General features: G+C 45.3%; 1 protein-coding gene across 6 annotated transcripts; it reads right to left on the bottom strand.

The window, feature by feature from the left end:
* Positions 1–3,971: 3,971 nt before the first annotated feature.
* On the bottom strand, positions 3,972–18,560 carry LOC308468005 (G-protein coupled receptor 83-like). Of its 6 annotated transcripts, none has more exons than XR_013981404.1 (7): positions 17,763–18,390; positions 12,957–13,082; positions 11,659–11,792; positions 9,787–10,319; positions 7,712–7,800; positions 6,121–6,198; positions 3,972–5,051 (listed from the first exon to the last, which is right to left on the bottom strand). XR_013981404.1 is itself a non-coding variant. In XM_080989887.1 (7 exons), the coding sequence occupies exons 2-7, from the start codon at positions 17,922–17,924 to the stop codon at positions 5,018–5,020; spliced, it is 1,089 nt and encodes a 362-aa protein (XP_080846013.1). In that variant the 5' UTR covers positions 17,925–18,099; positions 18,454–18,560; the 3' UTR covers positions 3,972–5,017. The 6 variants fall into 6 exon arrangements, 4 of the variants coding, with proteins under 4 accessions (XP_080846013.1, XP_080846011.1, XP_080846010.1 ...); XR_013981405.1 differs by having other exon boundaries at positions 7,712–7,797; XM_080989887.1 differs by lacking the exon at positions 7,712–7,800 and adding an exon at positions 18,454–18,560 and having other exon boundaries at positions 9,765–10,319; positions 17,763–18,099.
* Between the last annotated feature and the right edge of the window lie 8,905 nt (positions 18,561–27,465).

Raw genomic sequence — 27,465 nt, 5'->3', positions numbered from 1 at the left:
TGGATGGCAGGGTGGGGGCTGTAGGCTGCATGCAGAGACTCTTCTGATTCCTGGAGTAGGCAAGTTTCTTGGTGAGGTGATAACCCTAGGTCAGGCATAGGCAAACTCAGCCCTCCAGATGTTTTGAGACTATAATTCCCATCATCCCTGACCACTGGTTCTGTTAGCTAGGGATGATGGGAGTTGTAGTCCCAAAACATATGGAGGGCCGAGTTTGTCTATGCCTGCCCTAGGTAATGGTACATTAAGGGAAGAAAGGAAGTGATTGTGTGCCAGACAGCAAATAAGTGGGCCGAATCCCTCAACTTACTGGGAGTTAGAAAGACAGAGTCGAGAGTTGAGTTGTGTGAACTGGAAGCTGGGCAGCTGGGAGACAGGGCTATGCCTGATTTCTCTTGGAGTCCAGGGATGTGGCTATGGGAGAAGCAAGACTTTTTTGGTTGCTAATCCTGCAAGCTCCTCCATTGTAGGCTCAGGTTGTATATATGTGTAAATAAACCGTATATCCCAATGAAAACACAGTCTCCACTGTCCCTCATTTGAAAGGAAGCATGAACCCTGCGTGAGTGCCTGGAACCCCTGGAATCTTGCACTGCTTGAAGTTTGGGGTGGCATGCAATAATATGTCCATAGGGACCATATGCATGCTTGTCATATGTGCACATCAGCTTTCCTGAAAGCCCAGCTCCACCAGGCATCCCCTGCCCCTAAACTGGGCCAGCTGGTCAGTATATAAATACAACTGTTTAAGGACTGGATTTCCACCCCCCCTTCCCTCCCTGCTCCCTTTTCTTTGTGTGTCATGCCTTTTAAAGGTTGCAAGCCTGTGGACAGGGAATGTCCTGTTTGGATTATAGGTAAGCTTCTGCAGGTACAAATGCTCCAAATAAATAAATAACATGGAACCAGACTATTGATCCATCCAGCTCAGTGATACTGACTGCCAGCAGTTCTCTCAGGCAGGGGACATTCCCAGCTCTGCCATTTGGGGACTGAACCTGGGACCTTCTGCATGCAAAGGAGAAGTTTTAGATGCTCTACCTTAGAGCTACAGCCATTCCCTGTCTTTAAACTTTCAATGACCTTTAAGACTCTTATGCCACATGTATGAATGTTCCACCCCTTAACAGTGGCGTAGCGTGGGGGGTGCAGGGGGGGCCGGCCGCACCGGGCGCAACATCGGGGGGGGGGGCGCTCGCACTCGCAGCTCTCTGCCCATACCTGGCTCACTCACTCTCTCTCACTGCAGTGCTGGCTGTGCGAATCCGATCCGAGCCGCTGGGTCGCCGCCCACTGTGGAGGGGGTGGGTGCCAGGCGTGCGGTGCGGAGAGAGAGCGAGGGACTATCTGGGGGAGGGACAGTGCAGCGGCCACCCAGCGCAGCGCTGAGCGCGGGAGAGAACCACACCACACCAGACCAGGCAGCAGCAAGAAGAAGCCGGCAGCGGCGGCAGGTTAGGGGTTAGGGGGCGCAAATTACTTGCCTTGCCCCGGGTGCTGACAACCCACGTTATGCCGCTGCCCCTTAATTCAAGTGCAAACCATGTTTTTATCATTTAATACGTACAGTGGTACCTCGGGTTAAGAACTTAATTTGTTCTGGAGGTCCGTTCTTAACCCGAAACTGTTCTTAACCTGAGGTACCACTTTAGCTAATGGGGCCTCCCGCTGCCGCTCAATTTCTGTTCTCATCCTGAAGCAAAGTTCTTAACCCGAGGTACTATTTCTGGGTTAGCGGAGTCTGTAACCTGAAGCGTCTGCAACCTGAAGCGTCTGTAACCTGAGGTAGCGCTGTTATTGAAATAAACAATTTTGTTATCCTGTCAGTACTTTCCTTGTAGGTGTCATTAGACCCATCTCTCTTGTAGTTTGGGACCTTCTGATCACACTTACAACATTCAAATCTGAGGTTATCCTGGACTGCAGGGTCCTGAATTCATCTCTGATGTGCAGCCCTAGCTACACCTCTGACAGCGTGACCAACACACAAGAGGGAGGTCTCAGCAGGCTCAGAGGAGCTCTACGGTTTGCAGAAGTACAGCAGAGAGAGAGAGAGAGAGAGAGAGAGAGAGAGAGAGAGAGAGAGAGAATAATATTCCTAAGCAGCAGTGGCAATGCTAAAACAGCCAATGTGAATTAAGAGTCCATAGAATACCAGAAAACTGGCAGTGGTAGAGAGGATTGTGGCATATTGCGATGTTGGTGGAGCATGGCTGGCTGGCTTCCTGTAACAGTAAGCACACACATGCATACATCATTTTATTGTACTTATGCTGTACTTATGCCGCCTTTCTATAGTAAAAACCATGATCAAGGTGGCTTGCAACATGAAAAATATACAAAACACAATAAACTTAACGCACTGCAACGTTTCGTTACAGGTCTCACTCGCAATGCTCTGTTATTCTGTGCAGAAAATAAGTACAGCACATACCTATCCCTAGTGTCGTTTACTCAAGGACTAAAAGTGTAGCTTCTTCAAAAAAGCTTTTCAAAAGCCTCTTGAGGAAAACTTTCCAAAGGCACTCTTTTTTAATGCAACGCTTTAAGGACCCGACAAAAGGACAATGATTTCATGTGCTTGGCAAATGGGGGAAGGAAGGAGGATGAGATGCCTTAATAATGGAATCCCCTTACATGATCACCCTTCTTATTAAGGGAGAGTCTTCCTTAGCAGTGCATTTCTCTTATTCTTAGAGGCAATCAGTCCCAAGAACAAGTTGCTGCCTCCGTGAGAAAATCTTGGCTACAACTCCATTAAGCCCCAACCAGAATGGCTGGGATGGTAGACAATATCTGGGGGGCCAGGAAAAGGTAAAAAGGTAAAGGATCCCTGGACGGTTAAGTCCAGTCAAAGGTGACTATGGGGTTGTGGCACTCATCTTGCTTTCAGGCCAAGGGAGCCAGTGTTTTGTCCATAGACAGCTTTCCGGGTCATGTGGCCAGCAGGACTAAACCGCTTCTGGTGCAACAGAACACTGTGACAGAAGCCAGAGCGCACAAAAATGCCGTTTACTTTCCCCCACACAGTGGTACCTATTTATCTACTTGCACTGGCATGCTTTCGAGCTGCTAGGTTGGCAGGATCTGGGACAGAGCAATGGGAGCTCACTTCATCGTGTGGATTCAAACCCCCGACCTTCTGATCAGGAAGCCCAAGAGGCTAGGTGTTTTAGACCACAGCGCCACCTACATCCCAGGAAGGACTAGCCAGTCAGACCCCCATTCTGGAAGGGGGCTTCAGCAGGTAAATATGAACCATCAGCTTTCCCTGCTCCCAAATAAATACATCTTGCAATAAGATTATTCCTCAAAGAAATGGCAGGGGAAGTTCCAGGTTCTACGTGGTGCAGCTCAGGTTGCCAGACCCACCCTGTGAGTGAGAACTCCTGGATTTTTATTTATTAATTACAAGACTGTGTGGGCAGCTTGTGAGCTTCAGTTTGGCAGGAGCTGGCTACAAATTATAGCAGTTATTGTGAGAAGGGGATCCTGCCCTCACCCTCTCTCAATAAACCTCCACTTCCAAGGCTCAGTGATGGGAGGGAACACAGAAGAAGAAAAAGAACTGGGCTGGGCTCAAGAGGAGGAGAGGGTTGTGAGTGTGCATGTGTACCTGGTGCAAGGGGTAGGGCTGCAGAAGTTAGCTGAGCACGTGAAGAGCAGCAACAGGAGCCGAACCCTGCTGTCTCTACCACCTTCAGCAACTCCTGGTTGGCCTTTTGTTCTTCTCAAGTGAGTCAAAGACAACAAGGACAAAAATTGACTGAGGGAGACTGGAATGTTGAGAGACAGGAGTGGAGAGTGTCTGGACTGGTCTCAGGTTTGGGCCCTAAAATCTCAAGGTCAGAATCTGGGATGCTGCTGACCTGGGGACCAACTCTCTACAAAGGGAAATCAATGACATCAAAATAGCATCTAGAGTTTTGTGGACTGCACAACACACTAAGAAAAATAATGACACCAAAAAATTCAATTGCACATTTATTCACGATCCAATTAAAAACAATTTCACAATATTGATTAACTTGATCCAGTGATAACAGCTTTTCAGAGCCTGATTGTCATTTAGCAAGAGTCTTAGATACAACATTTAGTAACTACTTCACAACTTCAGTAAATTATTAATATGATGGATGGGCTTACAATCATGAGTTTGTGACACAACACAAATATATGCTCTGATCTATTCTTGAGGCTAAAACAAGAATATGCAGCAATGAATATTTCATGAGAAATATTTCTATGCATTGTTACCAACAAAAGCATGACGAAGGAAATCTATAGCATAAAATGTTTATATATTACTCCTTACCAAACACACACAAACCTTCACCTTGCACATATGCACGGTAACTAATTTATAAGAAAATAAATAACTATTACCAATAATTGGCTATCTTGTAGCAGCAAGAATCGTACATACAAAAATGACCAAACAAAATAGCTTTGAAAGCGACAAGAGCAGTAGAGCTTTAAGCTAAAAGCAAGGGTGGTATTTCACTCTAGACTCTAGCCTGGTCAATCGTAAAGAAGCAATCAATGCGCTCAGAGTGACCCACCTACACTGACTGTGTGCTGTTCCCCTGCCTCTTGGCACCCCCTAGGTAATCCTACCACCCCCAGGGAACCACTGATCTAAGATCTTCTAGAGACAAGAGCATCAGCTGGGGTGGGGTTCTAGCGCTGGATCTACATTGATCATCTAAACATTATTAAAAATAACATTCTATAACATTTAATGGCAGTTTCTCTTTGCTGGTGGCTTGCTGCTCTGCAGCACCCTCTGGTGTTACATTTCAATAATACTTTTTAAAGTTGTAAACGTCAAGTGTAGATCCGCCGCTAGGTCTGTGGCATCAGCCCTCTGCTCACCTAATGAGAACTTGTGTGTTTCAATGTTGTTAAAGACACCTGATGGTAGGAGACAGCTGTGTTTTGAAAAAAGAAGATTGGGTTCTTAATTTTTTTGGAGTGTGGTGGCCAGTGTTGCAGCACTACAGAAGTGGTGGTGAGATCAATCGACATATCTGTGGTTTCCATTCCAGCACCTAAAGAAATAAAGAAAATTATGCACCTGATAAAGAATTACATCTATATGAGTTTGTTTTCCAGATTAGTTTGTATTTTACTAATTCTGTTAACAGATCTCTGAGAAGAGATGCCCTGGATATGATTAAACTTGTGCACATGGTAAGATGGGACTCACCAAATTATATTATTTCTTACTAACTGCAATTACTTTGGGGTTTTTTGGAACAGGAAGAATATCTGGCGCATACTGGGAATATCATGGTCTTATAGCAATCAATTTCTGCTTCATGAGTGATAATGAATCATGTTTTGTTTGAACAGTTACTCATTTTCATACATTTAAAATGCCAGATTAGTGTTGCTAATTTGACTCATTAATTTGAAAAAGTAGCAAATTTCAACTGCAAATTTCTACCTGAGCTATTTATGAAGTGAATTTTACAGTGCCCAGAATTCTGTGATCTTTTGCGATGCCTTGCACTGGCTGGCTCTGAAATACTGGATTTCCCCCCTAATGTTCAAATCTTATTGTATTTTGTGTTCCTTTCACAAAAATGTTCGTTCTACAAGTGACTCTTTAAAATCACGGAACTAACTCTTTATAGATATATATTGCACATTAAATATAATATTTAAAGTATGTTATGTATGCTACTGTGATTTTAAAATTTTGTCAGTTCTTTGTCAGTAAACCACTTCAACTGACTGCAGATCCTAGAGCTTGCAACAGGTCTCCCTGTACTGAACATGATTTGAACATCATCATCATCATCATTAATTGATTACCTGCCCTTCACTCTATGGTCCTAGGGAAGGTTGCAGCATAACAATACAACATTCAAAACTATTTAAAACAACATGAGGCAGTTGGGGACACCACCAGCAACCATTTCATCAGGTTGAAGCAGAGGGCAGAGCCACTTCACCAGCTCAGCTGAAGGACCCTCTCCTTCTCTCCCTGAACTGTCTCCATCCCAGCTAGACTTTTTCTTTTAAAAAAAAGGTATTTTAGAACTAGTACCCCAAGTGTTGCTTTCCCTCCCTTCCTCTTCCTCTTCCCCAACTGCTTTTCCTTTTATGCTGTACCTTTTAGGCTGCAAGCCTGAGGGCAGGAGTTGTCTTATTACTGATCTTTGCAAACTATCCTGAGGGGTCTTCTTTTGCCTGAAGAGTAAGGTAAAAATGCTTCAAACAAACATATAAGCATAAAACAACAGCCATTCTCGTTCCTGCAAACCAGACAGATGGAAGTAAAAAAAAAAGGGGGGGGGGACCAAATAAGATTTCTTTCTCTGAAACTACTTTAATCTTATTTAGGAAAGGATGACAGTTAGCAAAAGTGATGAGCCACAGTGTAAGGTCTAACTTTCTGCAAGGGTTAACAGAAAACCATTGATCTATCCACAAATTTGTGTCTTCATCCAGCAAGGGAGCATATGTGCGCAAAGATAGTATGTGCAGAAGCACCACCTAGAGGTGGGTATAGGGCACACTAGTGTACCAAATACACAGCCCCTGGGGCTTCCATTTTTCTTTTTCTATTTCAAAGTAAGTCTCTAGTCTACTAGAATGAAAGTTATAAAGCAAAATGTTTAGGTGCCCTTCTAAATGATTTCTGTGAAGTGAGCCTGCCTGGTAGTGTTTGAGTAAAGTAGCTGATGAGTAAAGTCAAGAGTTGTTACTGATGAGTGAATTGTTTGGGCACCTAAAGAGCTGCTCTTTAGCTCTCCACTTTCATCCACTTTTCCTGCCCTGGTCTCATTTCTTTCCCCAGTCCTTTGCTCTCTCTCTCTTCTCTGTGCTTCTTTTTTCCTAGAAAAACAGGATGCATCTTTTCTGCAGTGGATTCAGATACAATACACCCTAGAAGATATTTCCTGCAAATACTATTACACACAATGAGTGCAAGTGAAGGTCAAAGAACCGCTCTTCCCTGAAATGGCAAAAGCAAAATGTGAAAACTTTGTCCAGAAAAAGGGCATAGGCTTATCTCCTACTATGCAGGAGCTGAAGTCCACTCACTCTTAAAAATTCACTATATAGTTAACAAACAATAGAATGGTAAACATGTCTACTCAGCAATAAGTCTCCGTGATCAATGGGACTTACTTTGATGTATGTACAGGGCATGGTTTAGGGTTGGCACTGGGAGAAAGCAGGGTTCTTGTACCTTTAACAGCTGTGTGGCAGGCAGCAATTCAACAGGTTAAGCACTTTCAAGCATGGAAATGCAATTATGGGGAAAGTTCCAAATGCTCACATTTTTGTTGTTTATCATACACTTGTAGTGACTGGTTTATTTTGGGGCCTTCCAGTAGGCACACAAAACAGGGCACAAACTTGTATATGACATGTACCCCGTTTCATGAGCTAGTTGGATGATCCAAACTATCTACAGTGTAGCAGGCACAGAATATCCTGCTGGCAACTCCTGTGAATTTCAGGCTTGATGAAGAACCATGCATGTAAACAGGGGTGGCATCCATGGTTTCTTCTCCCCTATACATTAAGAAATAGAGGCTTCTTCCAGAATCAGAAATCACACTTACCAGCTGTTAAGGGAAAAGGATGAAGTGAAAGATTCAGTCTCCCTGCACCCCTTCCAGATACAAACAACCAATCTCTTCTACAGCATTGTGAAGATGCCTCCATGCAGCCTAGATTACTGAACACACACCTTGTTGGTTCGAAGACCAGGTTTATCCTGAATTATGGGCATTCCATCATAACGTCGACCATCAGTCAAATTCACCCTCTTGGTTCCTACTGAAATAAGTTGCCTGTTCACCAAAGATCTGTTTAGCATCCTGCCATTTAAGCACAGGCCAAAATTTGATAACTTGACAAAATTTGACAATGCAAAACTGGATTTCCTCTCCAAAGGAAAAATGTTCCATCTCCAAAGTATAGAAAGAACATGTTCCCAGGCCTCAACAAGGGAGGGTCTGCTGAAGGTCCCAATGTTTAAGAGGAAAAGATGCATGTAGGACCTTCTCATACCCACAAGTGTCCCACTTTAAGCAGGACATCCCAGATCACAGAAGTCAATTCTGGCTTCTGTTTGGATCCCGGAATGTCCTCTTTTTTTGGTCCAACACTCTGATGCAAGTACTCACACCAGAGCGCCAAACCTAAAGACACTCTGGCGTCAGTCAGCAGGTTCGTGCCAGAGTGCTGGGCCAGAAGATGCTCTGGCATGATTCTGCTGATGATCCCCAGAGCACTGGACCAGAAGGTGTGCCTCTCCTGACTTCCCTATTTTGGGGACAAAAATGTTGGAGTGTATGCCTTCATCTCTCACAATCTCTCTCCTCCTGATGACCAAAATGTAAACTGGATCCAAACCAGAGCTTTTTGCTTTTCAGGAGGGGTGAAACTATCCTTCTTTGGTCCAAAATGCACCAGTGCTGCTTTTTGTGTGCATGCATTCCTGTGCGCAAATAATAGCCCAGGAAATACTTTCAAAACATGCACCGGTGTCAGGTGGCAACTGAGGCACCACAAGCTGCGGTGAGGCAGTTGCCTCAGGTGGCATGCTGGGGGTCGCTAGGAGGGGCGGCAGATCTGGGCCCTGAGGAGCACACTGCTTGCAGCCTCCTGCACTTGTTATCCTCATCACCACTATCCGCCCACCTCCACTGCCTGTTGCTCTCTGGCCTCTTTTCTCCCCCTCCCACTTCACTGTACAGGGGCTTCCCCCATGCCACCTCCAGGCACTTCATTTTCTGTTTTGCCTAAGGTGGCAAAACATCTGTAGCTGGGCCTGCAAGCGAGGCACTAAGGAAATACCGTATTTTTTGCTCTATAAGACTCACTTTTTCCCTCCTAAAAAGTAAGGGGAAATTTGTGTGCGTCTTATGGAGCGAATGCAGGCTGCACAGCTATCCCAGAAGCCAGAACAGCAAGAGGGATTGCTGCTTTCACTGCGCAGCGATCCCTCTTGCTGTTCTGGCTTCTGAGATTCAGAATATTTTTTTCTTGTTTTCCTCCTCCAAAAACTAGGTGCGTCTTGTGGTCTGGTGCGTCTTATAGAGCGAAAAATACGGTACATTCTACATCAATTTACTGACTGGGACCTTCTAACCTGTGATTGAAAATGAAGTCTCAGTCCTAATGGTAGCTTCTGTGCCACAATCAGAAGTGCTTTGTGAGAATGATCCCTTCTACCAGGCATGGCCAAACTTGGCCCTCCAGGTGTTTTGGGACTACAACTCCCATCAGCCCTAGCTAACAAGACCAGTGGTCAGGGGTGATGGGAATTGTAGTCCCAAAACATCTGGAGGGCCAAGTTTGGCCATGCCTGCCTTCTACCAAAATCACCACATCTTTCCTGGAGAGCTGCACCCTAAAGCTGTGACTGATTTGTGCAAGAGTGCATTGACTAAGTTCAGGCCAAAAAACAATAATGCCTCTGTTTCTCAAATGCCTGAACAGTCCATGCATCTGTGTATGGAGCTGCTGATATCCCAGAGTTGTACTGGCTGGCTAGCTCCATACACAATGCTGTGGAGCCCTCTGAACCCATTCATTCTCCCAGAGCAGCCTTCATCAGCCTGGTGCCCCCACAGTAGTTTTGCCACACAGCTCCCTTAAGCCCCAGGCAACACACTGATAGGAGTTGTAGCCCAAAATATCTGGGGGGCACCAGGCTGATCCAGAGATGCATTTACCCATTATTATTGGCTGGACATTGGATATCTCTGTCCATACCAAATTCCTGTGGGATGCACCTCTTGTTTGCTGAAATGGTACCTTGCTTGCAGGGGCAATTCTCACTGCAGGTGTGCCTGAAAGGGGCCATTATTAACTGCAGGGTGTGATTTCCAGAGGCCCTCTTCCTCCAGCGCATACGCAGCAGGGACTTGAACTCCGAGCGGAAGTTCTCATTCAGCCAGCAGTAGATGAAAGGGTTGTAGCAGGTGCTGCTCATGGCGAACCAATGGAAAGCGAAGTAAATGATGTTGTTGCTCTGGATGGCCTTGCTAGACATGAGGACTAAGTAGCAATTTAACGGGAACCAGCAGACAGCGAAGACCAGCACGACCACCATCAGCATCTTCAGAGTCATCTTCTTCTTCCTCTGGTGAGCATAGTACTGCTCCATGGTCACATCACCAATGGCGTTCCGCATCCAGATTTTCTTGGCAACCACTGTGTAAGCGATGGAGATTACCGACAGGGGCAGGAGATACAGGAGAAAGAAGGTGGTCAAATCCAGGTACTTCCAATAAAGATCTTTTGGAGGGGGGAAGCTTGGGAGGCAGACCACACGAATCGTTCTGTTTCTGGAATACAGAAGAAGAACAAATTCCTCCGTGAAGAGTAGACAATACTGATGGGAGTTGTAGCCCAAATCATCAGGAGGCCACCAGACTGGTATAGACTAGGCAAGCTAGGCCCATGTTCACACCATCCATTTTAAGTGCTATGATACTACTACAACCATTCATGGCTTCCCCCAGAGAATTCTGGGAGCTGCAGTTTGTTAACAGAGGTATTAAGAGGTTTCAGGCAAAAGGTGAGAAACAGGTTTCCATCTTGCATGGGATAAGTTGGGCTAGACAGACAGAACAGCCTTCTCATCCCAAACCTGTTAGAGTTGCGGGGGGACGGAGACGGACTGTGTGATAAATCTAGCATCATATAACCACCATGTTTAACCCTAATTAATGCATGAAGGGGTTAAGACCATAAAGTAAGCTGTGCTACCAGGCTTTACTAGGTCACATCTCCTCACCTTGGGAGGAAGGGTTACCAAACTCTCTGTTCTCTTCTCTTCCACTATGAGAACCCTACCAGTAAGGTGGTCTAATTTGGATGTTCCAAGCCTAGATTGCGTTGCTTAAGCAAGCCATTTTTGTGTTTTATACAAATAGTTATTGATAAATATTTGCCAATTTTGAAGTAAATCGTACTGCTGGTCTTTCTTGCTGCTGGTGGAATATGGCATTTTGAAGAGTTTGTAAGGAAGCCATTTTTAACTTACCAAATGTGTGGTCTCTTTCTAAGCTAAGGGGAAGTGGGGAACTTTGGAAGCAACTTAGAAGGGTTTTTTTTAAAGGTTTATCAGCCTTTGTATGGAGGGAGGGAAGCGGTTCTGGGGAACACCAAAGCCACCTTCACAACATAACATTTAAAACAGTCATGGCTTCCCCCGGAGAATCCCGGGAGCTGTAATTTTGTTTTGTTTTGTTTTAGGGCACTGAGTATTGTTAGGAAATCCTCTATTCCCTTCACAGAGCTACAGTACCAGAGTTCCCTGTGAAGAAGGATCAGCTGTTAAACCACTCTGAGAACTGCAATTCTGTGAGGGGAATAGGGGCCTCATCACAACTCTCAGCACCCTTAAACAAACTCCAAGTCCCATAAATCTTTAGGGAAAGCCGTGGCTGTTTAAGTGGTATCACAGTGTTTTAAAGGTATGGTTTGAATGTTTCCCAAGTAGAGCATGGACACCTAAAGAAGCAGCTAAAAGACAGCAGCAGCATTGTCAGAGCTGAACCCTTCAAATAAATTTCCTCTGCAGTACCTTCCCATGTCTCCAGGCATCATTTGTAATATTTGCAGCGACAAATAATGCAGCGGGTGCCCCTTTTAATGATGTGTCTTTTTTATTTCTCTTACCCCATAGAAAGCCACATCAGCTTCTGGTAGATGGCATGGGGCAGGGAGAAACAGCTTGCCATTAACCAGATGACAGCAATGCAGATCCTTCCTTTCACAATGGACATTCGAGGCCTCAGTGGATGCACGATGACCTAAGGAAGTCACAGAATGAATAAGGTTGTAAATCCTCATACAGTGGTACCTCGGGTTACATACGCTTCAGGTTACAGACGCTTCAGGTTACAGACTCTGCTAACCCAGAAATAGCACCTTGGGTTAAGAACTTTGCTTCAGGATGAGAACAGAAATCATGCTCCGGCGGCGTGGCGGCAGTGGGAGGCCCCATTAGCTAAAGTGGTGCTTCAGGTTAAGAACAGTTTCAGGTTAAGAACAGACCTCCGGAACGAATTAAGTACTTAACCCGAGGTACCACTGTACAGGCCTTGACTCACAAACATATTCCTATGTCTTATGGAGATCAATAGGACTCAATCTCATGTAATAAAGTGGGCTGAGTCAAAACAGAGGTGAAAAGAGGCTTTGTTTGTTTTTGCAAAAGGTCTTGCAAGCTGCTGAAAATGGTCTCTGCAACTGAGGTTGGCGGTGGCAGGGTTATTGCAGATATGGGCACAAGTGCTTCTCCCTTTCAGAGTATGGGTGATGTTTACTTGCTCCCACTTTGAATTTGCTTAGTATATTGTTTCATGAACATAAGGACAAATGAAGAGCCTGCTAGATCAGGGCCATGGCTCATCTGTTCCAGCATCCGGTTATCTTACTAGCCACCCAGATACCTGTGGGAAACCCACAAGCAGGATTTGAGCACAGGAGCAGCTCTCTGTTCCAACTCTATCAAGTAGCATTCAGAAGCGTTGCTGCCTCTGACGGTGGAGCCAGGGCAGTAGTTATTCCATGAATTTGTCTAATCCTCTTTTTAAGCAATCAAGGTTGGTAGCCATTATTGGTCAAATCTGAGGCCCATTTAAAAAACAACAACGTAAGCCCATTCCAGCCAGTGTTATGTTTGAAAGACATTCCGGGAAACACCAGAAAAACTGGCTGTCAGCTGATATGTGAGAATGCCTTTATACACTTGTCTTGGAAGGCCAGCACAGGCTGACATCGACTGTTCCAGTGTCCCACCCACCTGCCCAAGCAACGTTCAGTGTTCCTTCTTACCTGCCATTAGCAGGCCATTCTGTTTCTCCCAGCTTTTAAAGTGCACTATTAATTCTGATTGTGGAATCTGCATTCTCTTGCTGCAGATTTCATATTCTCTTTGTAAAGTATTGGGATTTAAAAAAACGATACTCTACCTGATGGCGGTCCAGAGCAATAGCTGTCAGAGTCAGCACAGACACATGGACAGAGCAATACTGAACGAACCGGCTCACGTGGCACATCTGCTTTCCAAAAACCCAGGTTCTGCTAACAAATCGGACCTAGAAAAGTATAGCAGGCAGTTTGTAAATCATCCCAAATGTGGATTAAAGTGAAGGGGTTTTCCCCCCCTCCCCCAAACAGGAGCTTAATATCATAACGGATCATTCAGATATCGTAAATGGGTTGCTGGCAAAATGTTTTTTCACATTATCAGAATCTTACTAGAAAGGGCAGACCTGGATTATTATTATTTTTTTGGAGGGGGGTAATAGAGACACCATGTGGGTGTACAAAATATTTGCATATCTGAGGACACATCCCACAGTAGACACCCATGTGGAAGCACTCCTAGTTGTTTACTTGTTTGTTAGTTAGTTAGTTAGTTTGTTTTATTGCATTTATATCCCACCTTTTCCTCCAGTGAGCTCCAGGGGCTTTCAGAGGCCTCCTTCTCATTTAATCTCCAAAGCAACCCCGTGTGGTAGGTTAGGCTGATAGGCAGTGTGACTAGCCCCCAAGGTTACCCAGTGAAAGCTTCATGGCTGAGTGGAGATTTGAACCCAGGTCTTAGCCTCAAACCCTAGCCACTTCGTCAGACCAAGGAACATAGGATTCATAGTTCCTCTTCAGTGTATCCTTACAAGAGCACTGTATAGTGAGATAGATTGGCAGACAGGTGAACCTGTCATACAACCCCCCATCAATACACACACACCAGATGCAAAATTGAAAACGAGTTACCAAAGCTTCCCTTTTAGGGTACAATTCCCATTGAACTGCATGAATTGTTGTAAACAAGGGCAGAAGACTTTCATCACACCAACCAAGGCCAGCCAAAGACTTCTGGGCACCTCAAATGAAGTACAAAACAGCACCCTGCTTCCAGCCAGGGTAGAAGGGATAAGTGAAGATCTACATCAGGAACAAGAGGGGAATAAAGATCAGCATTGGGATCTGCTGCCCCTGGGGATTCTGCCACCTGAGGCAGTCACCTCACTTTGACTCATTGGTGGACTGGCCCTGAGGCCAATTGTGAAAGTGTCTGTGAGGAAATGGGGCCATAATCCATTTGGGATGGTACAAGAGATTTTCCCAGTGGATTGTACACTGTGTTTTCAAAACATTTCCCAAACTAACATTACTTTGGGGGACGACCAGTTTCTTCTGTTCGGTCAGGAGCTGTTTCAGGAGCTGTCAGAGAAGAGTCATCTATCTGCACACCTCTCCAAGCCCAGTATCAAGCTAAAGTAAGGAGAGTGGGTGGTGGTGAATATGTGATTTAGGGTTAGATTTGCAGTTGATATCAGACACGTGCCTTCACTGTACTCTCTTTGGTGCCTGCTGAAGACATTCTTATTTAGACAAGCCTATCCAGATGATTAGAAAGTTTTAATTTGTTTTAATTTATTCTGTAGTGGTTTAAATTTTTTATATATTTTAAATTATGGATGAAGTTAGACCATTGGTCCATCCTCCTCAGTACTGTATACACAGACCAGCAGTGGCTCTCCAGGTTTCCAGAGATAGTCTCTCCTCCCCTTACCTGGCCATGCTGGGGACGGAACCTGGGAACGTCTGCTTGCAAGGAAGATGCTTTACCTGGAGCAACAGTCCTTCAATCTCTCCCACCTAACCTACCTCACAGGTTTGTTGTGAGGATTATTTTTAAAAAGGAAGGGGGGGGGACTTATGTATGTTACCCTCTGCTCTATGGAGGAAGTGTGGGATAACTACATCATTACTGAAAACTGATTGAAAGAACTGAGCACCATTTTTGTTGCACTGAGAAGGGACAGGAAGTTCCTTCATTTTCTAGAGACGTGAATGGTATACATTCTCCTTTGCCCCAATACTGGGGGGGAGTTTTAACTTTGTGCACAAATGGTGGTGGTCCAGTAGAGAACAGAGCAAGTCCCTGCTGGATCAGGAACAAAAACTCCAAATGCTTATTACCAGAAGAGAAATAAGGCCAGCCAGTGCTGGTGCAGCGGTTTGAGTGCTGCACTAAGACCTGGGAGACCAGGGTTCAAATCCCCACTCTGCCACGAAGCTCACTAGATGTGACCTTGAGCCAGTCACTTTCTTTTGGCTTAACCTACCTCACAGGGTCGTTCCAAGGATAGCATGGAAAGGAATGACGGCATTTATGCTACCTTGAGCTCCTTGGGAGGAAAGTTGGGAGGAAAATGTAAATAAATAAATAATAAATGTACACCTTCCCTCTTATTCCCCTGTGAAATCAAACTCTCGCACAGTTGGAGGCTGTACATGACTATACACGGCATTCCAAAATAATAGCATTTGCAGAAGTTTAAAAGGTTTAAAATACACAGAAGCTTAAGCACACCCTAGAAATGCACTTTGGTAATTTTAGACTCAGGACTTAATGGTCATATGATGGGTGGGTGGCTTTTTAAATGTGTGTAACTTCACTCACACCAAACATGTGGCAAGGCAGTCCAACTGCATCTGCTCTCTCTCCCCCCCCCCAATTCTGCTGAGCAGGACCCAGGGCTTCTGCCCCAAAGTCCTGCCCTGATGGCGCTATAAACCAAGACATTCTGACACACTGTGCTAGTGTGGAGAGGTCCTTTTGTGGGTCAGGAATTGGTTAAGTCACAGGAAGCAAAGAGCAGGAATAGATAACAGTTCTCTGAATGAAGAGAAGGAGAAAGCAGAGTCCCCAATGATCCCCACAAAGTACCGTGTTCAGTTCTGGTTGCCTCAACTCAAAAAGGATATTGTAGAGTTGGAAAAGGGTTCAGAAAAAGAGCAACTAGAATGATCAAGCAGATGGAGAGTTAGGGACTTTTTCATTTAGAGAAAAGGTGAGGAAGAGGCGACATGATAGAAGTTTATAAAACTACACATGGCATGGAGAAAGTAACGATTTTCTCCCTCTCTCATCATAATGCTAAAACTCGTGGACACCCAACAAAGCTGAACATTGGCAGATTCAGGGCAGATAATTCACTCAGCACATAGTGAAACTGTGGAACTCTCTCCCACAGAAGGCAGTGATGGCCCCCAACATGGATATCTTTAGAAAAGGATTAGACGAATTCATGGAGGACTACCAATGGCTACTACGGTAACTATCAGTGGCCATGCTCTGCCACCGCAGTCAGAGGCAGCAATGCTTCTGAATACCAGTTGCTGGAAACCACAAGAGGGAAGAGTTTGCTCTTGTGCTCAACTCCTGCTTGCATGTTTCCCAAGGAGGAAACTGATTGGTCACTGTGAGAACAGTATGTTGGACTAGATAGGCAAGCTGTTCTTACGTTCTTATAGACAGACACACTGTGCCCAGCCAGCAGATAAAACTACAGCAGGAAGTTGAAATCCAGTACACACATACCAACAACCTGCACACATTGTAAGAAATTGAGAACCATAGCCAGAACTAGACAGCCAGTGTTGGTAAGGTTGTTAGCGTCCTGGGCTAGGACTTGGGAGACCTGGGCTAGGACTTTGGGGGCCAGTCACTGTCTCTCAGCCTAACCTACCTCACAGGGTTGCTATGAGGATAAAATGGGAAGACGTCCGTCCACACATTGGGCTACTTGGAGGAAAGGTAGGATACAAATATAGTAAGTAAATAAACTTAATAGAAGCCTGCTGGAGCTTAGTTCTCAAAAAGTGGCATAGTTGTGAAGGATGGGAGGTGCGAGGGTCCTGAGGGGGGTTGTCATTTTATTTTATTTTCAAAATGAAGTTTGCTGTTCACTCCTTGTTGAATAACCCTAGAGCCAGTATTTCCCAAACTTGGGTCTTCAGCTGTTTCTGGACTACAATTTCCATAGTCCCTGCAAGCTAGGGATGATGGGAGTTGTAGTCCAAAAACAGCTGGAGATCCAAGTTTGAGAAACACTGGACTAGACTGTTCTCCTTTGGCTTCTGGGATTGGGGTAGGGCTTCTTAAAGAGGGGTACGAGCGAGCCCCCAAAGGCTTTCAAAGAAGGAAACTGACTCCTGGTTAGGATAGAGGTATGCCCCCCCATCAGTCTATTCCTGCAAAAACAGCAAAGACAAACAAAAGTTTATGCCTGTTCAGTACATTCATCAGCTTTAAGGTGCTGCAATACTTTCTGATAAACTTGCTTAACCTTGAGACTTAAATTGGAGCAATTGCACAGACAGATAAAAATTATTGATTAACTCTTATATGCTTTACATGGTGTGCAGAGCTTTTTGCTGGAGGCTGGCACCAGCACAGAGATTCGGTGTGCAGTTTGGAGCAGCCATTTGGAAAGAGGAGGGAAGGCACTCTGCATACCATCAGAGGAACTCTTGCCCCTGTTATTTTGTCTCCTGTCTTGGGACTGAGCCCTGTTTGGGAGCCAACACAATGTTAAATGCTGTGGGCTAACAATTCTAAGACCTGATAACCCAGCTGCTGCTAGCTTGTTCAGATTTAGATCTACAAAAGGAATTACTCTTCCCAAGGAGCAACATCATGGTGAGGGGGAAACCAGCTTGGTCTCATCCATCCACTGGAGAAGATGCAGCTGGTGTTGCCCTTCCCTGCCAGACTGAATACTTATAAGAACTTTGCAACTCAGAGCTAGCCTCTGGGTTGGAGTTTTTCCCCCCTCTTCCCTCCCAATCCCTTTTCCTTTTGTGCTATGCCCTTTATGATTCTAAGCCTGCAGCCAGGAGCTACATAACTTATTCTTGCTCACTGCAACTTGCTGGCTGGGTGAGTAGGGGAGCGTTCCCTTCCAGTGACCATTTCTTACCAAAGTGAAGGGCGTGTTCAGGGTGGTGATCATGATGTCCGCCACGGCCAGGTTGGCGATGAAGAGGCTGGTGGCCGTGTGCATCTTCTTGTTCTTCACCACCACGTGGCAGACCAGCAGATTCCCGAAGAGCGAGATGCAGATGATGACCGAGTAGGCCATGATGAGCAGCGCTCTCACCCTGCTGCTCTGGGACGCCCCTTCGTAGCGCGCGCCGCTGTCGAAACCGTCTAGGTCGTCCACGTCCCAGTCGTCTAGGGAGAAGGAGCTCTCGTTGTCGAAGCCCTCGAAGTCTGAAAACAAGTCTTCGCTGCTGTTCTCGCTCTCGGCATCTTGGCTGCGGAAAAAGGGATTTGAGAGGAAGAGAGGCGGAGGCAGCCAGAAGGGCCGCTGCCGGCTCATAGTTGGTCAGAAGCCAAGGGTCTTGCAGCGCCCATTGGATTCGGATCTAAGCTTTCTTGCGAGGGGTCCGGAAAGTTGCGAGCCAGCTGTTGCCAGCTGCGTCCCGGCTGCGGCTACGGAGGCAGAGGGAGCCGCCGGGACGTTGGACAGCCTCTGCCTGCCTGCCTTATATCTGCTTTCTCTCTCCCCCCACCCGGTCGGAGATGGGCTGTTACCCCTGCTTAAAAGTACCCCCACCACGCTCTGCTCCTCCCTCTGTCCGCCACGCGCGCCCAGAGTCTTGCTGTACCTGGCCGCGCAACGAAGCCGTCAACAGTCAAGGAATGGGGACTAGGAGTGTGGGGGGGGGGGCTGACTGTCCCCTCCCTCCCTCCCATTTCCCTTCTGGAGGCGAGGCGGCGACGATTACATTGAAAGAGGAGGAGGAGGAGGAGGAGGAGGAGGAGGAGTCCTCGCTCGGCCAGAGAGAGAGAGAGACAGAGACTCATCCAGCTGAATGCTCCACGCGAGGAGCGAAGAAGAAAGTGGAATAAAGACCTGTTGAGTTGGAAGGATCGTCTGGCCCCAACCCCCTGCAATGCAGCTGTCCCATACGGGGGTCAAAACCGCAACGTCTTTGTTTTATTTCATTCTTACGTTCGCATAGCCGCCTTTTCTTCCGAGGAGCTCAAAGTGGCGGCGCCGTTCTCTTCCCATTTTATCCTCACGAGAGACCCAGTCCAAATGGATCAGGCGGATAGTCCCTCTAGCCCAGCATCCTGTTCTCACAGGAGCAAACCAGGGAAACCTGGGCACCCCAGCAGCCCTCTCCCCTCCTGTGGTTTCCAGCAACTGGCATTCAGGAACATTGCTGTCTGCCACTATCAACACAACAACCCTCTGGTCTATGTCAGACTGAGAGTTGGTGACTGGCCCAAGATGAGGTTCATGGCCAGGCAGGGATTCGAACCATGGCCTCCCTGGCCCTAGTCTGACACCCTAAACACTATACCACACTGCCTTAATTGCCATATCCCCTGACTCTCACCACTGATGAGACAGTGAATGCCATTCATATAGAAGGCAGGAAGAGGCTGCCACCCAGACATATTTTATATACCAGAGGAGGAATGACCTCTGGGAGGAGTGCAGAAAGAAGAAACTCTGTGGTGTACCTGCATCAGCACAACCTGACGCCTTCATCTGCCCCAGCTGCAACAAAACATGTCTCTCCAGCCAGAGCAGGAGCTTAAACCTTCCAACAGATTGACTTCATCTCCAAAGGTGCAGTCTTCCACTGTCTCCAGAGACAGACAGTCTACACCTCCTTTCCCTCCTAAGATCTCAAGGTTGGGTACATGGTTCTCCCCTTCCTCATTTAATCACCACAACAAACCCTCTAAAGTTGGGGAAAATTGACTGCTCCAAGGTCACCCAGCAAACTTCATGGTCAAGTGGGAATTCAAACCCTGATGCTCTACCTGCTGTAACCTTATTCTGCACTGGTTCTCTCCCTCCTTCTTTCCAAAGTCACTGAGAGTTCTGGAGGGCAAAGGCTGCAACCTCTTTTGCTCCTCTGTTAGGTGTCCCCTTCCTGGAGCCTCCATCCTTTCTTCTCTGTCTCCAAATAGACCTTTTGCCCCTGATAATTCAGGGGACAAACTGAGTAAGTGGGGAGAGAGCACCCTTAGCTGGGAAGGTTGGCAGACAGCTTAAGCTGTGGGCGGGGAGGAACACAGATGACTGAAAGAGGTACCTACAGGACAGCTATTTGACAATCCAAATAATCAAAGGGATGGAGCAATTCCCCAAGAGGAAAGGTTGCAGTGTTTGAGACTTTGCAGTTTAGAGAAAGGGTACGTAAGAAGCGACAGGATAGACGTTTATAGATTTATGCATGTCCTGGAGAAAGTGGATAGAGAAAAGCAATGAAGGGTACAGGTAAGTAAAATAAAATAAAAAGAAAAGATTGTTCAGGTGGGAAACATACAATATTGATGTAACAGGAAGCAGAAAACCATTTACTTACTTATTTACTTACTAAATTTATATTCTGCCTTTCATCCAAGGATCACAGGGCAGTTTACAGAATGAAAACACAAAAATATGAAATAGTACAAACAAAACAATAACTACCCCCTGTTTAAGGAGCCAAAGACCTGGGTGAAGAGGAACATTTTCACCTGGCACCTAAATATATGTAATGGGGAAAAGCATTCCATATAGTACGAACAGCCTTATTTGTTATTTCTAGCTCTTCACAGGGCATTTCCGGTGAGTGAAGAATATCTGATGGGGAGGGGGGAATCTATATGAGATCCAAAAGCTTTTAAATGCCACAGGTACTCATTTCTTGTTTGTGTAATAATGAATAAAGCTGTACTGCTCTTATGAAACTAAGCATGCCAAATTATTGTATAATGCAACAGGGGGATGTTGACTGTTATTTTAATTATTGAGATAATTAATACAAGAATGCCATGATGAAATAAATTTGTCAGACTCAGAGACTCTACTCTCAGCTTCTTTTTCAGTTTTTCCATAAAGGCAATGTACTATACCTTGTAATACAAATATTACACATAGCACGTAGTTCAACTATGGAACTCACTCCCAACAGAGGGAGTGATGGGTGGCTTTAAAAGAGGATTGGCCAAATTCATGGAGGACAATAAGCTATCAATGGCTGCTAGCCACGATGGCTGTGCTCTATCTTCACTGTCAATGCCTCACAACTCTCTACCAGTTGCTGGGAATCACAAGTGGGGAACAGCTGCTAAAACACTCAAAAGCCCACTTGCCCATGAAGCTCACTGGGTGATCTTTGGCCAGCCACTGCCCCTTTCAGCCTAGCCTACCTCACAGCGTTGCTGTGAGGATGAAATGGGAAAGAGCAGCATCATGTATGCCACCTTAAACCCCTTGGGAGAAAGTTGGGATATAAATGTAAATACACTGCATTTTTAGTCTTGCATTTTATGCTTTGTTGTACACACTCTTGAGATGCCTACATAACTGGTGCTATATAAGCACCGTATATGTATTTAAATAAATATATATCTTCATATCAAAAAGAAAACCATTCCCCAAGAACATTCTGACCCTATCCCATATTTATTTTATTTTATTTATTGCATTTCTTTCCCATCTTTTCCTCCAAGAAACTCAAAGTGGCAAATGATGTTCTCCCCCATCCTTGTTTAATCTCTACAACAACTCTGTGAAGTAGGTTAGGCTGAGAGACAGTGACTGGCCCAAGGTTACGCCCACTGAGCTTCATTTCTACTTGGGGGGATTTGAACCCATCTCTCCCAGGCTCTGGTTCTACATTCTAACCACTGCACCACACTGGCAGTCCAACCTCCAACATTTCTCTGATAAAAATTGGGACATCCCATTCCATAATGATAATACTACTATTTTTACCCCACCTATCTTACTAGATTGCCCTGGCCACTCTGGGCAGCTTCCAACATATGTAAAAACATAATAAAACCTTTCCTATATAGGATTGCTTTCAGATGGCTCGGGGGTCAGATAACTCCATACCCTCCAACATTTCTCCAGTGAAAATAGGGACGTCCTAAGGAAAAGCGGAACATTCCAGGATCAAATCAGAAACTGGGATGCCTTCTCTAAATCAGGGATGTCCCTGGAAAACAGGGACACTTGGAGGGTACGCACTGGCTCTCAAAAAAGTCATTCATTTGTAACTTGGTAAGCATGTTGGTTTTCTGAAATTGCCGTAGTGTTAACAGATGTGATGAGATGCCTTGCATCACACAGCAGTAATGAGTTGTTGTTGTATTTAAAAGCCCCAAAACAAAATATTATTTTGAACCCATCTATTTAGTGCATGTGACGCACCAGCTGACAAATTCCTCAACTCATGGGTTGCAAAGGCCCTGGAATGTCAGCTGAGTGACTGGGAGCCTTCAAATACCACACTTCATCTCTCAGGGGAATTAACACTCATTTCTGGATGAGATGGATCACCATTTGCCTTGGAGGCTGCTGCCTCAAACTTGTAAGTACAGTAGCAGGGCCCTGCTGGCTTGAGCCAAGACCTCATCTAGCTCTGCTTGCCTGGAACATTCATCACCTGGATGCTATCCACTGAGAAGCCCAGAAAGAGGGCATGAAGTCCAAAGCCCTGGCTGTTCCTTTTTGCTGTCTTCAGCACCTGTCGCTCAGAGTCAGGCTGCCTTTCAACATGGAGGGTCATTCATTGGGAAGGGGATGTAGCTCAGTGGTAGAGCACCTGCTTTGCATGCAGAAGGTCCTAGCTTCAATCCCCAGTGGCATCTCCAGGTAGGTCTGGGAATGTTCCCTGCCTGAAACTCCTGAGAGCTGCCAGAGACTCAGTACTGATATCAGATTAAATGGACCAGTAGGTTAATTTAGTATGAGACACGCTCCTAGGTCCTATCTGAGTTATCCAATCTCTGCCCATAAATCTCTGTCCAGTCCTTCCGAGCCAACTAAGCTCCATTAACTGGTAAATAACCATAGGAATCCATACACAATGTCCATGTGAGACTCAGAAGCCCGGGGTTTTGTAAATTTCACAAATGTATGTGCCGTAACTTGGGGGTGTGCCCATCTTCCAAACCTTGGGTTTGCTTCCACAGCTACTGTTATCTTCCAGGACACTATAAAGCAGGGGTGGCCGAACTTTTGGAGGTCAAAGGGCCTCATTGCAAATTCTCTGGGGTGTGTGTGTGTGTGTGTTTTCATGTCACAGAGGGAGGGAGTGAAGTGCCACAGAGGGGTCAAAGTCAAGTGATGTTATCATTACTCAGCGGTCGCCTACGCTTGCTTTGCAAATTAGTTTTCTAATATTCCCAAATAATTGTGACACTATTTGTAAGAGCCTGAATTAATTGACATGAAATAATTAGGCTAGCTTGACCAATACTTTCAAAAGTACCTATAATTATTTGAAAGCTTCCTCTGCTCTTCCATCTTTTGCATTCATTTGAGATAAAAACATTCCCTCCAACCTTCTTTTCCGCATTCCGCCCCCAAACACCTGAGAATGGTCACTCTCTCTCTATATATATATTAGGTATATATCGGCGGGGGGGGGATAATTGGTGTGCACTCAGATTCCAGAATAATTAATTTATTGACCAATGCCTTTCTTAAATAAGTACTTGGCATGTACATGGGATCTTAGCCCTGTCCAGAAGTACAGCTCCTTGCAATGAAGAGTGTTTTTGGAAATCGTTGAGTGTACCAGGTGCAACTCTAGTCTGCTCTGATTTTATGAAGCACTCTCCTACCTGCTGACAGGAGAAATTGCCAATGCTCAAGAATGCAGAAGTAACAGTGGTGATGCTGCTTGCCATCAATGTCTCCTAACAAACCACTGCTGATCCTTGCATTCCCAAACCACATGGCCAATGGTGGTTAGAGAGTATTGGGATAGGACCTGGGAGAGGTTTCAAATCCTCACTCAGCCATGAACCTCATGGGGCTTGTCCTTGGGAGCCAAGTCACTGCTCTCAACCTTACCTACCGCAGAGGTTGTTGCAAGGATTAAATGAGGATGGGGACAGAACCATGCACACTGCCTTAAGCTCCTTGGAGAAAAAGGTGGGATATAAATTGAATAAATAAATAAATATATTTGCACACACACCCCTAAAACTGCAGAGTGGTTCATGACTTTCTGAGGGTGGGTGGGTGGTGGGTGGTGCCACCAAATTATTGGCAATTCTGGGGTCCTTGGAAATAGTTTGGGGATCCAGATCAGGCTCAAAGCCCACTGGTTAGCCACCCCTCCATTAAAGGTTATCAGTGTAATAACAACTCCCTGTGGAGAGAGACTGCAGCATTTGGGGCATTTTAGTTTAGAGAAGAGGAAAGTAAGGGATGACATGATAGAAGTTTATAAAAAAATGCATGGCATGGGGAAAGTGAATAGAGTTTTTATTCCCCTGTCAAAACACTAGAACTTGTGGACATCCCTTGAAGCCGAATGTTGGGAGATGTAGGACAGATTAAAAAGGGGGGCTTCTTCACATTGAGCATGAACTATGGAACTCTCTCCCACAGGAGGCAGTGATGACCACTAATTTGGATGGCTTTAAAAGAGGATTGGACAAATTCTTTGAGGGACAGAGGAGAGAGGCTATCGGTGGCTATTAGATTAAAAAGGTAAAGGTAAAGGACCCCTGACAGTTAAGTCCAGTCATGAATGACTATGGGGTTGTGGTGCTCATCTCGCTTTACTGGCCAAGGGAGCAGATGTTTGTCCACAGACAGTTTTTCTGGGTCATGTGGCCAGCATGACTAAGCTGCTCCTGGCAAAACCAGAGCAGCACACGGAAATGCCATTTACCTTCCCGCCAGAGCAGTACCTATTTATCTACTTGCACTTTGACGTGCTTTCAAACTGCTAGGTTGGCAGGAGCAGGGACCGAGCAACGGGAGCTCACCCTGTCACGGGGATTTGAACCGCCGACCTTCTGATCAGAAAGCCCTAGGCTCAGTAGTTTTATTTCAATTATTTCATCTCTGAGCCAAAAAAAGGAAAGAATTGTAGTGCAATCTGACTACCCTATTCAGTGAAAGATTCTCTGTTACCAATAATGCTAGAATTGGCACAAATAAGAAAACATATGGAAATTCAGCTGAGCCCTGACTTAAATCTGCCTCCATTAAACTAAAATAGGCAAGTTATTGTGGGTTCTGCAACCAGGAGGTCTGAAAACATGAGTCTTGTTTTAGGGCTGCATTCTGTTTTGTTTTACTCTCCCTAGCCATAGGTACATATTGGAAGAGATTGCTTGTATAACCACCAGATCTGTATTAAAAGGTTGCCTAAACAACCACCAGATATAAATAGATACATCATATACAGTCATAACTTTGCTATGGGCCAAACCAGATGAGATGTAGCATAGAATTCATTGCATCTTTTCCGGACTTTATTTTCCTTTGTGTGGTTTTTATTCTTCTGCTGCTTCTGTTTTAGAACAGCCTTGGAGGCTACCAATGAGATCAGAAGACTACTAAGAATACTCTCTGATTGCTTTCTTAATTCTTTTTCTTCCTGTTCATTGTTGATTTGAAAATGAGGTCCCTCTGACATGTTTTTCCACCATGAAGAAAAATGGTGATACGGACTTTCTGTATTTTTCACTGTGAAAGGAAAGTGGTTTGTGGGAGGGTGATTTTGAACTGAAAAGTTAGAGGGGAAAAGGCTTAAGAACCTTGCCTTTTCAAATTAAAACATGCACATAAACACAGTCTTCAAAACAGCACAGAGGAAAAAAGACATAGAAGTTGGAAAGGTCTAGTTTTGCCCTAAACAGTAAATGTAGGATCCTTTGTAGGATTTGCAGAAGCAGAAATATGGGCAGCATAAGGGACAGGGTGTGGTTCAGTTGTCACCAGCTCTACAGCAGCCTTCTGCAACCAGGTGCCCTTCAGATGGAGACATCTGGAGACTAGGTCAGGAGGTTGTTCCATAGACTCATAAGAATATAAGAAGAGCCTGTTGGATCTGGTCAGTGACCCATGTAGTCCAGCATCCTGTTCTCACGTGACCAACCAGATGCCCATTATGGGAAACCAGCAAGCAAGATTTGAACACAAGATCACTCTTACCTCCTTTGGTTTCCAGCAACTGATATTCAGAAGCATAGCTGCTTCCAACTGTGGAGACAGATCATAGCCATCATGGCTAGTTGCCTTTGATGGCCCTCTGCTCAATGAATGCATCTGATCCACTTTTAAAGCCATCTAGGCTGGTGGTTGTTTCTGCCTCCTGTGGGAGCGAGTAAGTTAAGGGAAGAAGTTATCAATCCGGAATCTTCCAGCCTCATTCTACTCTTGCCATGTGCTCTCTTCCTGGACAGGTTTGTGGATTGGACCCAGAACTACTAGAACTCAGTGGGGGTGGCCACAACAAAGCTTGTTTGTTTATTCCTTTCAGAAGCATTCTTTTCAGGCTGGAGGATGGAAGTACTGCAAGAAGTGGTTCAGAAGTGTGTGTGTAAAGGGAGGAAAACTTTTACGGAGAAAGGTAAGGGGCAGTGGCCCATGTGCTGGGATTAGTTGTGGGAATTCCCTCTCTACTTCCAGGCTGAGTTGTGAAGCTTTCTCTGCAGATAAAAGAAATTACTTCTTAGAATAATAGAATTGTAGCATTGGAAGGGATCCCAAGGGCCATCTAGTCCAACCCCCTTCAATACAGGAATCTCAACTAAAACATACATGGCATGTGGACATCCAACCACAGTACTCCAGGTGTGGTCTGAACAAGGCAAAATAGGTGCTCCTATTACCACACTATTCATTCAGCACATAGTTAAAACCATGGAACTCGCTTCCACAGGAGGAAAGGTGGCCACCAACTTTAAAATATTATTGGACAAATTCATGGAGGGGAGGGCTATTGATGGCTACTAGTCACAGCTGGAGACAGCAATGCTTCTGAATACCACTTACTAGAAACCGCAGGAGTTTGGAGTGCTCTTGAGCTCAAATCCTACTTGTTGGTTTCCTGAATAGGTAACTGGTTGGCCAGGGAGCGAAGAGGATGCTGAATTAGATGGGCCAATGGCCACATCCGGCAGCCTCTTCTTATATCCTCTGGATGAATTTGGTCAGTTCCCCTTCACTCAGTAATCTTTCACTCTGTTGTGGTAAACAAGGCTATAGACATGAAAGGTCAGGCTGACCTCCTGAGTTCTGCTTTTTAAATTATCCACAGCCTTGGCTTGAAGTCAGCTTAAGTCTTACATGTATTTCTTATATGTCAAAATGACAGCGAGATTGTCACTTCTCAGAAACAGCACCCACTTTCTTTCTCTTTTTCTCATTCTTTAAATGTCACCAGAGACCCCCCAAATATCTTATGAAACCTTGTATTCCCAAACATGCACTGCAGTTAATAACAGCATATATCTGTTAAAAAAAATGTTCTTCTAAAGTTGTCCACAAGTTAGCACAGTGGTACCTGAGGTTAAGAACCTTCGTTCCGGAGGTCCGTTCTTAATCTGAAACTGTTCTTAACCTGAGGTACCACTTTAGCTAATGGGGCCTCCCGCTGCCACCATGCTGCTGGTGCACGATTTCTGTTCTCATCCTGAGGTAAAGTTCTTAACCCGAGGTACTATTTCTGGGTTAGTGGAGTCTGTAACCTGAAGCGTCTGTAACCTGAGGTACCACTATATAAACCTTTGGGATTGGATATGGGATTGGTTTTCTGGAGCATTTGTGAATATAATGAAACGCTATCGTCAGGAGCAACATGCCCCCTTTTGCTGCTTGAGGTAGAACAGGAAGTGCCACCCTGACAGGAAGTGTT

The sequence above is a fragment of the Podarcis pityusensis genome, assembly GCF_964106645.2.
Source record: "Podarcis pityusensis genome assembly, chromosome: Z".
Classification (NCBI taxonomy): Eukaryota; Metazoa; Chordata; class Lepidosauria; order Squamata; family Lacertidae; genus Podarcis; species Podarcis pityusensis.
This window is presented reverse-complemented; position numbering and strand designations above follow the sequence as displayed.

What these genes read in the sequence shown, in the direction of transcription:
- LOC308468005 (XM_080989884.1), bottom strand. Translation starts at nt 18,164, where the DNA reads ATGAGCCGGCAGCGGCCCTTCTGGCTGCCTCCGCCTCTCTTCCTCTCA. An exon ending in CTGATGTGGCTTTCTATGGG is followed by an intron (nt 10,320 to 11,658) that starts GTAAGAGAAATA and finishes TCTGTATTCCAG; the next exon opens with AAACAGAACGATTCGTGTGG. An exon ending in ACCATTTCAGCAAACAAGAG is followed by an intron (nt 6,199 to 9,764) that starts GTGCATCCCACA and finishes CTTACTCTTCAG; the next exon opens with GCAAAAGAAGACCCCTCAGG.